General features: G+C 45.6%; 1 protein-coding gene and 1 non-coding gene across 2 annotated transcripts; both read left to right on the forward strand.

Annotated features, from left to right (window-relative positions):
* The first annotated feature begins 67 nt into the window (after positions 1–67).
* Positions 68–2698, forward strand: Rpl37 (ribosomal protein L37). Its single transcript, XM_004652499.2, has 4 exons — positions 68–172; positions 596–731; positions 898–982; positions 2586–2698. Exons 1-4 carry the CDS (start codon positions 170–172, stop codon positions 2653–2655), a joined length of 294 nt encoding a protein of 97 aa, XP_004652556.1. The 5' UTR covers positions 68–169; the 3' UTR covers positions 2656–2698.
* On the forward strand, positions 2428–2507 carry LOC123454401. The gene has a single exon (XR_006633364.1). It is a non-coding gene; the product is annotated as a small nucleolar RNA SNORD72 (small nucleolar RNA).
* Positions 2699–13274: the final 10576 nt, after the last annotated feature.

A 13274-nucleotide genomic window follows, 5' to 3' on the forward strand; every position in this document is an offset into this window, starting at 1 on the left:
CCCAATTGGCTCTGCGCCTCCCCTTAGCTCCGCCCACGCCGCGGCGCCGGACACTTGAGAAGGGCGCACCGCGTTCGCCGGAAGTAGTTCTCCGGGCGGAAGTTTCTGAGTACGGAAGAGCGGAAGTGCCTTCTCTTCCGGTCTCTTTGGTCCCGGCGGCAGAAGCAAGATGGTGAGTTGTGTACCTGGGCCGTGGGAATCGCTTTCCATCCTTGCTCCCGGTGCCACCCTGCCTGCTCTGCGAGGGTTCCTGGCGAGGTTTCGGATACGGGGAGCTGGTGGGCAGACGAAGGGCACACAGGGACCCGCAAAAGTCGGAAGACCGGCGGGCCGACCCCGGAGACCCGCGGCCGCCGTAGATCCCTGGCCGTGGGGCGGCCGCGGTGTCCGCCCTGGGGTCTGTGCTGAGGACGGGTTTGGCCCTGGCAGCAGAGAACTGGGAGGTGGCAGTTCCTGGTAGGATCCCGGGGACTGTGGTTCTCGGGTCTCCTAGGGAGGCATCGGAACGCTAGCGAGTAGCTGGTTTCGTGAAAACGTCCGCACTAGATGCATAGCTTGTTAAGTAAAGCTTCGGAACTGCTTGTCTATCCCGTAGACGAAGGGCACGTCGTCGTTTGGAAAGCGTCGCAATAAGACGCACACCCTGTGCCGCCGCTGTGGCTCGAAGGCCTACCACCTTCAGAAGTCGACCTGTGGCAAGTGTGGCTACCCTGCCAAGCGCAAGAGAAAGTGTAAGTGATGTTGGGGCCTGGTTTTTTGCACTGTACCTTACTAGGAACATAACTTTGGATAGACCTTCTAACGGCATTTGCGCATTGGTCTAATTGGCTAAAGCTTGTAATGGAATTGATAATGAATGCACATGGTGAGTGATAATTTGGAATCTTGTTTCCTTAGATAACTGGAGTGCCAAGGCTAAGAGGCGAAACACTACCGGAACTGGACGAATGAGGCACCTAAAAATTGTCTTTCGGAGATTCAGGTACCATTTTCTAGTATAATTGGGTTAAGAATAGGTTAAGAATCCTGATGTTTACTTGTGATCTTCTACCATGATGAGTGGTAGGAATGATGTGGGTTTTTACTTTTTTCGTATTATAGGCTTCAAGTCAGTTTAGATTTTATTACGATAACGTGAGTTAAAAGTCTCTGGAGCATTGCCTGGTCTTGACTCCATAAAGTGGTCATTGGGAATACCTTCTTGTTACTATGATCAAAATTTGTGAAGGCGGTACTCCTTGAATGAATGGGTGTCTGGAGGCCAGCTTACTTAGTTTGGCCTTCACTTCCGTGGTTTGCCGTGTCTGCTGTAGATAGACATCCTAATGGCTGTGGGGAGGTTTTAGGGCAGCTTGTTAGCCCCTCTAAGACTTAGGTGAGAGCCCATGTTTGAACAGCTGCTTCTAGAACTTTGACCCTGTCATGCCTCAGCTGAAAGTGATGCACATCACAGCCTGTGCTGCTTCCTTAGCTGGGCTGAAAATAAAATACTTACTTGCAAAGAAGAGAGTGGGTGTGCCAGGACCTCGAGCCTAAACGAACGGCAGGTGCATGTGCATTTAGTGCATCTGGCTGTCTGGGTACTAGGGAATTGAATCCTGGCCAGAAGCCTTTGCAGGTAAATGCCTTTCTGATGGCTGAACCAACTCCAGTGGTCAGTGCCCCCTCCCCCAAATTTGTTTTTGTTTGTTTGTCCTGCGGTAGGGTCTCTAGACCAAGTTGGTCTTGTACTGTTACTAACTCTGCCTCCCAAGTGCTAGGATTAAAGGCGTGCACCACCGTGCCCAGCTAAAATAGTTACGGGTTGAGTGACTTGCTGTCATAAGACTTACTGCCATGAAAGCTTGGTTTGCTTTCTGTGCTGCAGCTTGCTGAGCTTTAGAGGTCATTTGTGCAGTGGGTACGAATATTAAGTTGGAAGGTGAGCTCTCAGTTAAGCAGATTCAAAACTCATGTTAAAGGCTGGAGAGATGCTTGGTGGTTAAGCCTAACACACCAAGTTCAACTCCCCAATACCTACTTAAGGCAGATGTAACAGGTGGCACATGCCTCTGGAGTTTGCTTGTGGCACCTGGAGTTCCTGGTGTGCACCCATTCGTAATGAAGTCTAGGTCAGCCTGGGCTAGAGCAAGACCCTGCATTGAGGGGAATAAACTTGCTCTTGTGCTTGCCTTAGCAAGGAACAGGTACTAGAGGTCTATTGCATAGTATGGTGACCGTTTTTACTGACGTCTTGGGTCTAATAAAAAGCAGCATATAGGCCCATTTCTAGGATTGTTCGACATGGATGTCTTGGTAGGGTCTCCCTCTAGTATTAGGGTGCCCTTGAACTTGATCCTCCTACCTCAGCCTCCCAAGTGTTGGGATTAAAGAAGTGCACCACCATACCTGGCTTAAAACATGGGTATCGTAAGCAGAAAAAATAGCAGCTTATCAATGATGTTGTAAAAATAAATGTCTGAACATATGAATGCTATATTGATTTCAGCATTTAACTGAGATAAGCATGTTAAAAATCTGTTTACTAGACATTGGAAGTCCTACATTGATGTTAACTAAGGTAACTTTTCTTTGTCATGGTGCAGGCATGGATTCCGTGAAGGAACAACACCTAAACCCAAGCGGGCAGCTGTTGCAGCATCCAGCTCATCTTAAGAATTTCGTCTGTCAGTCATAATAAATGCTCTGGTTTCAAAAACTATGGTGTGCTGAGGTATTTTTAATAGGCTTGTGGTATGGAACGACTGGTTTGGAGCATGGAAAGAGATAGTTGTCAGTGGTTATTCAGTGTGACTATTTTTGAATACTGAGTTTTTAGTGAATGCTGTCTTTGGCCTGATGATTGGGCAGCCAGATGGTAGAGCTAATAGTGCTTGTGAAAAGAAGGTTAAGGGTTGAGTGGATGTTATTGGGGGGGGACTTGTCCTTGGTTTGCCCCTATCATCTAGCTTGGTGTATGACGAGCCAAGTGAGAGGGCAGCTTGCTCATCAGGAGTCAACTGGAAGACAAGGTAGGGTTAGGAGAAAGTCTGTGCATAGCACTGGGAAAGCCAAATACAATCCTGAGATCCAAGATTGCAGGCAGTGGTAAAATTAACTCAGTTCTGATGAAGTAAAGCTACAAAACTAAAGTGAGAAACCTAGGAATTACTACAGGAAATACAGCTGCCAGAAATACATGAACAAGCTGTCCTTAATTCTGTTTTTGATGTTATCCTGACTTTAGGATAATCTTAGGTGTCAAGGGTCTTTACAAGATACGCCATTTTATGTAAGGAACTTAACCTGTAAATTTACATTTATTTTTGTAGAGGTTCCTGCTGTTCCAAATTCTGACTGGCTTCCTCCTAAAGTGCTGTTTCTGGGATGCTGGTGTCCAGAGTTCAGAAATTATGTTGTTAGGGTGATTTTGTTGACTGCCTGCATCTGTTTGCAGACTAGAGAGCTTTAAACTACTAGATGAGCTATGGGTGCTTTTGCAGGGGCCACGTAAAGGAAAGTGGAAGGTGAAAATGCTTTCTGCCACAAAAGGGAATTCTTAAATTTCTTGTTACAACTGAAATACATAGATTTCTTTTTAAGGATCTTGATAACCTGTATATGTAATGGTCAAATTCTTAGTGGTGTGTAATAAAATAAGCATTTGAGATAAGTGGGCACTCAATTATCTGGGCATAAGCATACTCAAAGATGAGCATAAAGGTGACAGGTGAGCAGTGATGTGACACATTGAGGAAAGCATAAAATAGGTGAGTTCATTCCTTAACATTCAACAGAATGTTATCCATGTGGATAATACCATGACTGGAAACCCTTATTAAACTGACCACCCCAGCTGAAGGTGTTCGGCTAGGTTTTCAGTTCATCTCCTGTGGAGTGGGTCACACACAAAATGAGCAGTTGGTTTTCCCTGTAGCTGACATGCCATCATTGGCCCTGGCTAGCCCCATGTAAAAGCTTGCAGGATCTATTGCTGGTGAAGACTTGATTTTTTTTACTCCCAACAGGAAGCATGGCTCCTTCCATCTCAGTTCCAGCTTGCTTCTCTGTCCTGCAGACCAAATCATCTCCTAGTGGATAATCAAGATGAGCTCATTTATTCCTTGTTAGTGCCATGAGTTTGGGGAAAACTGCAGACATCAATGACCATATGATTCTTTCAGAACAGTTTATTTTGTTCCTTCAAGTAACTGCTGGCTTTCCGCCCTAACCACCAAAGAAGTGTTTAAAAAATGCCAGCACTCAGCTTTTATGTTGCGCTGGGGATCAGACCATTACTTTGCCCGTGCTAGTAAAAAGTCAAGAATCTCCATCTTAAGCTGGACATGGTGGCACATGCCTTTAATCCTAGCACTCAGGAGGCAGAGGTAGGAGGATCGCTGTGAGTTCAAGGCCACCCTGAGACTACAGACTGAATTCCAGGTCAGCCTGTGCTACAGTAAAACCCTACCTCGGAAAACCAAAAAAAAAAAAACTCCATCTTGTGGCAGTGACCTTGAGATGACTCAGAAGGCACTGTGGTGCTGAGAAGTGACAGGAGTGTTCAGCACTGAAATACCACATCTTCCAAGGCTCAAGGTCCATTGAGGAAGAGGTGACAGAATGTAAGAGCCAAAGGAGGGTAGGACTCCTTAAGGTGCACTCTTTAGACACAAAATGACCTGGATACCCATGACCTCGCAACATCTGATACTACCTACACAAGACTATAACAGGAGGAAAAGATTAGGACATCAAAGTAAAAGACTGGCTGAGAGGGAAAGGTTATGATGGAGAGTGGAGTTTTAAAGAAGTGGGGGAGAGGGGATTACCAAGAGTTATTGTCTACAAATATGGAAGTTGTCAATAAAAATTTTTTTTAAAAATCTCCATCTTGGAAACTGGAGAAATGGCTCAGAAGTTAAAAGCCCTTGCTTGCAAGCCTGTCTTTCCAGGTGCAGTTTCCCAATATCCAAGTAAAGGCAGGTGCACAAAGCACTACATGCACCTAAAGTGTTTTGTTTTTTTTTTTTAATAGTAGGCTATCAAGCTTTATTTTTTATTTTTGTGGTACCATCTCTAACCTAGGCTGACCTGGAACTAATTCTAGTCATAGGCTGGCCTCACAAGGATCCTACTACCTCTGCATCCCAAGTTTTGGGATTAAGGGTGTGTGCCAACATGTCTGTGCCCCCCCCCCCCCCCGGTTTTATTTTGAAAAGGTTTTACTGTACAGCCCTGACTAGCCTCAAGCTAACTGAGCATAACCTCCACTTAAGTGCTAGGATTATGGTATGCATTACCACACCTGCTATTTGATGGTTTTAACAAAGATGATTCCAGGCAGTGTCGTGGTTGCCATTTAATAAGGTTCAAATGTGCAGTTGTGGCATGAATATGATGGACCTTAAAACTGAAATACCAGGCTGCATGGTGGCATGTCTTTAATCCCAGTTCACTGGAGACAGGTGGGAAGGTTGCTGTGAGTTTGAGGCCAGTCTGGGATTTACTGAGTAAATTCTAGGTCAGCCTGTGCTACAGAGAGACCCTACCTTGAGAAAAGACACATTTAATAGCCAGAATCCTAATGTGGCCTTGGGCCTGGTGAGTCAAGGGGATGCTTACTATAATTAAAGGCATGGCTAGCTTTCAAGTCCCTATTGCTAATTTTGTGTAGCTCCCAGTATGTATTATACATTTTTTCATATGCTTAAAAAAATGGTGTGCCACAATCTGTCACCTTTAAAGGTGGAGGCAAGAGAATCAGTTCAATGCCAGCCTGGGAAACTGGATTTAATAGGAAATGGTTGCAGAAAGCTAGAGCGCTGGGGAGATGGTTCAGTGGTTAACGGGGCTTGCTTGCAATGCCTGCAGCCCGGGTTCTCACTTTCCCAGTACCTATGCAAAGCCAGATGCAGAAAGTGGTGCGTGCGCCTTGGAGTGTATGGTTGCAGTGGCATACCCATCCATATACACTCTGCTTGCAAATAAAGTTGTTTGGTTTTATTTATTTATTTATTTTAACTAGCATTGGGGCTGGAGAGGCAGCTCAGCAGTTAAGGCACTTGTCTGCAACACCTAACGATGCTAGTTGGATTCTCCAGTACCCACGTAAAGCCAGATGCACAAAGTGACGCATGCATCTGGAGTTTGTAGCAGCTAGAGTCCTTGGCACACCCATTCTCTCGGTCTCTTACCTGTCTGTCTCTGCTTGCAAATAAATAAAAATATTTTTAAAAATAAAAGCAGCCTGCCATGGTGGTGCATGCCTTTAATCCCAGCACTCGGGAGGCAGAGGTAGGAGGATCACCATGAGTTCAAGGCCACTTTGAGACTACATTGTGAATCTCAGGTCAGCCTGGGCTAGAGTGAGACCCTACCTCAGAAAACCAAAAAATAATACTAAAAAGCATTAGGCCAGATAGATACCTCAGTGGTTAAGGTGCTTGTCTACAAAGCATAACAACCCCACGCCATTCCTTGGTACCCACATAAAGCCCAGTAGCACAAAGTGGCACACGTAGCTGCTGGAGGTCCTGCCGCACTCCTCCATCTCATGGTCCTGGCATCTCCATGGGGCCTCCACTGCAACCAATGGCTCCACTGGGTCTCCATGCAGGCATCCAGCAAAACCTGCTTCACACTGCCCATGGCCATTTCCAAAACACAAGACCTTGTTGCAAACTCAGTCACCCTCTCTTTCCTGTATTTTTATACTCCACAATACCATGTAGAGGGCCAATTTTTTAATCTAGGGGAGAATAAAGCCGACTTTGAAGAACAGGACACTCCTTGAGCACTCAAGCCCCTTCAAAAGAGTCTACATTCTTCCTGTGCCCCAGTGCAGGTCAGCTGGCCCAGTCTCAGAGGTTGTAATCTCTCAGTTGCAGCCGAATGGGCAAGAGTTCACCCAAATATTTTTCTTTCTGTGCCATATCCCTCTGCTCACTCCAGTTCATTTCTACGCAAAGCAACCCTGCACAACTTCCCAGGACATGGGCACAGCAGCAAGCTTCTCACACAAACTGCTAGCCTAGTCTAAGCAAAGCTCTTTCTTACTCTGATACGCCAAATCTCACAGTCCATAGTTCTTACTACATTCAGGTCTTTCAGCTCTGACCAGAATAGTCCATCAAGCTGTACTTACAGCACTGCAAGTCATCTCTTAGGCCAATGTTGCAGTCTGGGTCGCATTGCTGGTAGAAATCACCCAACCAAGAGTAGCTTCTGGGAAAAAGAGGTTTATTTGGCTTACAGGCTCGAGGGGAGCTCCACGATGGCAGGGGAAAACGATGACATGAGCAGAGGGTGGACATCACCCCCTGGCCAACAGAAGATGGACCACAGCAACAGGAGGGTGTGCCAAACACTGGGATGGGGAAACTGGCTGTAAAGCCCATAAGCCCACCCCCAACAATACACTCCCTCCAGGAGGCATTAATTCCCAAATATCCATCAGCTGGGAACCTAGCATTCAGAACACCTAAGTTTATGGGGGACACCTGAATCAAACCACCACATTCCACCCCTGGCCCCCATAAACTGATATCCATACATGATGTAAAATACAATACATTCAGTCTGACTTTAAAAGTCCCCATAGTTTTTATCAATCTCAATGATGTTCATACATCCCCATAGTTCAAGATCTTTTAACTGAGCCATAATACCAAAATATAACCTCAAAAAACCCAGAATGGCACAGAATAAATATTCACACTGCAATAGATGGCAGTTGCAGCTGAATGGGCAATAGTTCACCCAAAGATTTTTCTTTCTGTGCCATATCCCTCTGCACACACCAGTTCATTTCTACGCAAAGCAACCCTGCACAACTTCTCAGAACATGGGCATAAGAGCAAGCTTCTCACACAAACTGCTAGCCCAGTCCAGGCACAGCTCTTTCTCACCCTCATAAGCCAAACCTCACAGTCCATAGTTCTTACTCCCTTCAGGTCTTTCAGCTCTGACCAGGATAGACCATCAAGCTGTACTTACAGCACTGCCAAGCATCTCTTAGGCCAAGGTTTCAACTCCTTCCACATTCCTCTTGAAAATCAGCTACAAAAGGCTGAAGCCACACAGTCAGGTGTCTAGCAGCAATCCCACTCCTCGGTACCACTTTACTGTTGCAGTCTGGGTCGCATTGCTGGTAGAAATCACCCAACCAAGAGTAGCTTCTGGGAAAAAGAGGTTTATTTGGCTTACAGGCTCGAGGGGAGCTCCACGATGGCAGGGGAAAACGATGGCATGAGCAGAGGGTGGACATCACCCCCGGCCAACAGAAGATGGACCACAGCAACAGGAGGGTGTGCCAAACACTGGGATGGGGAAACTGGCTATAAAGCCCATAAGCCCACCCCCAACAATACACTCCCTCCAGGAGGCATTAATTCCCAAATATCCATCAGCTGGGAACCTAGCATTCAGAACACCTAAGTTTATGGGGGACACCTGAATCAAACCACCACAGCCAAGGTTTCAAATCCTTCCACATTCCTCTTGAAAATCACTCCAAAAGCCACACAGTCAAGGGTGTAGCAGCAACCCCACTCTCAGTACCACTTTACTGTTGTAGTCAGATTCATATTGCTGGTAGAAATCACCCAAGAGCAGCTTCTGGGCAAAAGAGGTTTATTTTGGCTTACAGGTTTGAGGGGAAGCTACACAATGGCAGGGGAAAACGATGGCATGAGCAGAGGGTGGACATCACCCCCTGGCCAACATCTGGTGGACAATAGCAACAGGAGAGTGTGCTAAACACTGTCAAGGGAACACTGGCTATAATACCCATAAGCTAGCCCCCAGCAATAACACTGCCTCAAGGAGATGTTAATTCCCAAATCTCCATAAACTGGGAACCTTGCATTTAGAACACCTAAGTTTATGGGGGCCCCTGAATCAAAACACCACAGCAAGACATCAAAGAAGAGAGATAAGATAGGAAGAAAAAAAGTGTTCTGTGGGATGGGTAGAAGAGAGTTATAGAAGGCAGTTATAATCAAAATATTTTATATGAGCCGGGCATGGTGGCACACGCCTTTAATCCCAGCACTTGGGAGGCAGAGGTAGGAGGGTTGTGGTGAGTTTGGGGCCACCCTGAGACTCCATAGTGAATTCCAGGTCAGCCTAGGCTAGAGAGAGACCCTACCTCGAAAAACGAAGAAAAAAAAATTTATATGCATGCCAACAAATGGGCAGAATAGCACACACCTTTAATCCCATTACTGGGGAGGCTGAGGTAAGAGGATGACTGTGAGTTCAAGCCCATTCTGAGACTACATAGTGAATTTCCAGGTTAGCCTGGGTAGAGTGAGACCCTACCTCAAAAAAAAAAAAAAAAAAAAAAACAAAAACCCACAGGTCTCACACACACATACACACAAGACATCAAACAGGGACAAGATAGGAAGAAATAAAGGTTCCATGGAATGGGTAGAAGAGAGTTATTGAAGGCAACTGTGATCAAAGTATTTTATATGTATGTGTAAAAATTGCCAGCAGTTGGGCGGGATAGCACACACCTTTAATCCCAGCACTGGGGAGGCTGGAGTAGGAGGATTGCTGTAACTTCAAGCCCACATTGAGGCTAATAGTGAATTTCCAGGTCAGCCTGGGCTCGAGTGAGACCGTACTTTGAGAAACCAAAAAATAAAAAGAAATAAAAACTACCAATACTTTTTGTTAAAAGACAGCTGGCAGTGGGGCACAAGTGACCAAGCTTGCCTTGAGGCAGAAGGTAAGGACCGACACCCATGGTTGTCCCCTCACTTCCACATGCCCACACCCACATGACATGGGCATGGGCACACACACAGCTGGGAGAGAAAGCAAGGTCTAGGAGAAAGATCCAGTTGCTCGAGTTAGGGTGGGTATGATCGGTGGCCAAGGATCAAACCTGGCAGCAAAGGGCACTTCAGGAACAGAACCATCTTGAGTGAACGAGAGAAGGCGAAGTGGTGTGTGTTTAGCCCACGAGAGTGGAAGAGGCATCAGCAGACAGCAGCCCTCAGAGGAGAAGCAGCTCTGCGAGGAAGGAGAGAGGAAGCAAGGCTTCAGGAGCACTGTCCCATCAGACACGGCTCTCCAGAGACAACCCTGAGGAACAGCCCCGTGAGACAGCACAGCATGGCAGAGTGCTTTCAGAAGTGTGCAAAAGAGGACAGGCGTGGTGGCGCACGCCTTTAATCCCAGCACTGAGGAGGCAGAGGTCGGAGGATCGCTGAGAGCTCAAGGCCACCCTGAGACTCCATAGTGAATTCCAGGTCAGCCTGGGCCAGAGTGAAACCCTACCTCAAAAAAAAAAAAAAAAAAAAAAAGTTGCTTTGGGGGCTGGAGGGATGGCTTAGCAGTTAAGGCGTTTGCCTACAAAGCCACAGGATCCTGGTTTGATTCCCCAGGACCCATATTAACCAGGTGCATAAGGGGGCGCACACATCTGGAGTTCATTTGCAGTGGCTGGAAGACTTGGAACGCCCATTCTCTTTCTCTCTCTCTCTTTCTCTCTCTCTCTCTCTCTTTCTCTGTCAAATAAATAAATAAACATAAAATATTTTTTAAAAAAAGAAGTACATAGTGAATTCCAGGTAAGCCTGGGCTACAGCAAGACCCTACCTTGAAAAACCACACATACACACACACACACACACACAAAGACAGAGAAAAGAAAAGAAAGAAGGGCTGGAGAGATGGCTTAGCGGTTAAGCGCTTGCCTGTGAAGCCTAAGGACCCCGGTTCGAGGCTCGGTTCCCCAGGTCCCACGTTAGCCAGATGCACAAGGGGGCACACGCATCTGGAGTTCGTTTGCAGAGGCTGGAAGCCCTGGCGCGCCCATTCCCTCTCTCTCCCTCTATCTGTCTTTCTCTCTGTGTCTGTCGCTCTCAAATAAATAAATAAATAAAAAATTAAAAGAAAAGAAAGAAAAAGAAAATAATAAGGTGAAGTGATTGAGAAAGATACCCGCCGTCAGCTTCTGGCCTCCACATGCACATTTGCCCACATACGTCTATCTGCATGCACACACATGCCCATGAACACGTACACGGACACATCCACAAATAAACGCACCCACACCTGAACACTACTTTTGCACCAAATTTGCCATAAGAGATAGAATACATACATACTCATCTATAGGCTGGATATGGAACCACAGTACTCATCATACAAAGCACAGAGATCCAAGACAGCACTCACTAACATTGGGTTAACTCAGTATACTCAACATAGGTGGCACATACCTATAATCCTAGCACTTGTGAGGCAGTGGCAGGAGGATTGTAAATTTGTGGTCAGTCTGAATTACATAGGAGACTTTGAAATAAAGAAAGTATCAAAAACAATAAAAAATTTAAAAAAAGAAAAAAGCTGCCAGACAATGTGGTGAACACCTTTAATCCCAGCACCAGAGAGGCTGAGGTAGGAGGATTGCTTTGAGTTCGAGGCCAGCCTGAGACTAATTCCAGGTCAGCTTGGTCTAGAACAAGACCCTACCTTGAAAGAGAAAAAAAGAAAAGAAAAGAAAAGAAAAGAAAAGAAAAGAAAAGAAAAGAAAAGAAAAGAAAAGAAAAGGTGGCACATTTATATAATGGAGTTCTACTCTACTCAGTGGTTAAAAAAAAAATGAAATTAGGGCTGGACAGATGACTCAGCAGTTAAGGCATTTGCCTACAAAGCCTAAGAATCCCAGTTGATTGCCCAGGACCAACATAAATCAGATGCACAAGGGGTGCATGCATCTGGAGTTTGTTGGCAGTTGTTGGAAGCCCTGGTGTGCCCATTCTCTCTCTCTCTCTGACTCTCTCAAATAAATAAATAAAATAATTTTTAAAAAAATGAAATCAGCCATGCGTTATGGCACATGCCTTGAATCCCAGCACTGTGCACTAAGGAGGCAGAGATAGAAGGATTGCCATGAGTTCAAGGCCACCCTGAATAGTGAATTCCAGGTCAGCCTGAGCTAGAGTGAGACTCTACCTTGAAAAAAGAAATTACAAAATTTGCAAGAAAATGGCTGGATCTGGAAAGGATTATACTTAGTGATGTAGCCTAGGCCTAGAAAGCCAGAAGTCACATGGTCTCTCTCATATGTGGTTCCTAGCTAAAAATGACTGGACTTCTATTGAGTTGGAATAAAACTCAGTATCAGAGGACAGTAAGCTAGAAAGTGGATATAATAGAGAGAGATGGAGGGGAGTCTTAATAGAATGGTATTGTATATATGTAAGTAGAACAGGGTGAAAAGGCCTAAGTGAGGTCAGGGGAAGAGACTGAGTAAAGGAAAGGTGGAGGGAGGGCTAATCAAAATCTAAGAAGATATAAATAAGTCATATGGAAACCTACTTTTTGGATAATTGAATACCCAGAAGCCATAGATTATTACTAGAACGTTTTCAGTGCCAGGGATGGGATAGCTTCCAGTGAGTTGCTGGCCAAGGAAGTCACTGATACCAGCAAACATTACAGGCCATTGCTGAGGATCTTGGTTTCCCACCAGGAATAGATGGTAAGACCCTATTGCTAAAGACTCCACATACTTGGGTTCAAGGTCACTGAAATAACCTACTGGAAATGAGCTGAAAACCTCCTTCATGTAGACCAGCTGATAGAAACTTGGAAAGGGGGCTGGAGAGATGGCTTAGCAGTTAAGGTGCTTGTCTGCAAAGCCAAAGGACCTCAGTTCAATTCCCCAGGACCCATGTAAACCAGATGCACAACGGGGCGCATGCATCTGGAATTTGTTTGCAGTGGCTCGAAGCCTAGTGCACCCATTTTCTCTCTCTCTCTTTCTCTCTCTCTCTTTCCCTCTCTCAAATAAATAAATAAAAATAAAATATTTAAAAAAGAAAGCTGGGAAAAACTATGGTGCATGCAGTTCAATGGGAGAGAGAGAAATCACCAGTGGAAATATTCAACAGTGGACACTGCAAGCCTTAAATGTGGCCAGCCAAGCCAAATGAGCCATAGTGGCATGTCTGTTATGGGGAAAACCATGTGCTTGCTAATTGGACTGGAGGCCCGCTCTATAGGAGGGAATACATGCCTGATACTGAAAACCTACAAAAGGAGTAGCCATGAGCCCTAAGGGTGTAATGTCTGCTTCTGTCTGGCTAAATGTATATACTATATTCATCAAACTGCCCAGTAAGCTCCTCTTTTAATGTTCATACCCATATATTAATGCTACTCTTACTTTTGGCTAGAGAAGCTTCTCTTTTCAGATGGCAGTGACCTTGGGATGAAGGCACCATGGTGCTGAGAAGTGACAGAGGAGTGCTCAGCACTGCAATATCTCA

Source organism: Jaculus jaculus, chromosome 13 (genome assembly GCF_020740685.1).
Source record: "Jaculus jaculus isolate mJacJac1 chromosome 13, mJacJac1.mat.Y.cur, whole genome shotgun sequence".
Taxonomy (NCBI): Eukaryota; Metazoa; Chordata; class Mammalia; order Rodentia; family Dipodidae; genus Jaculus; species Jaculus jaculus.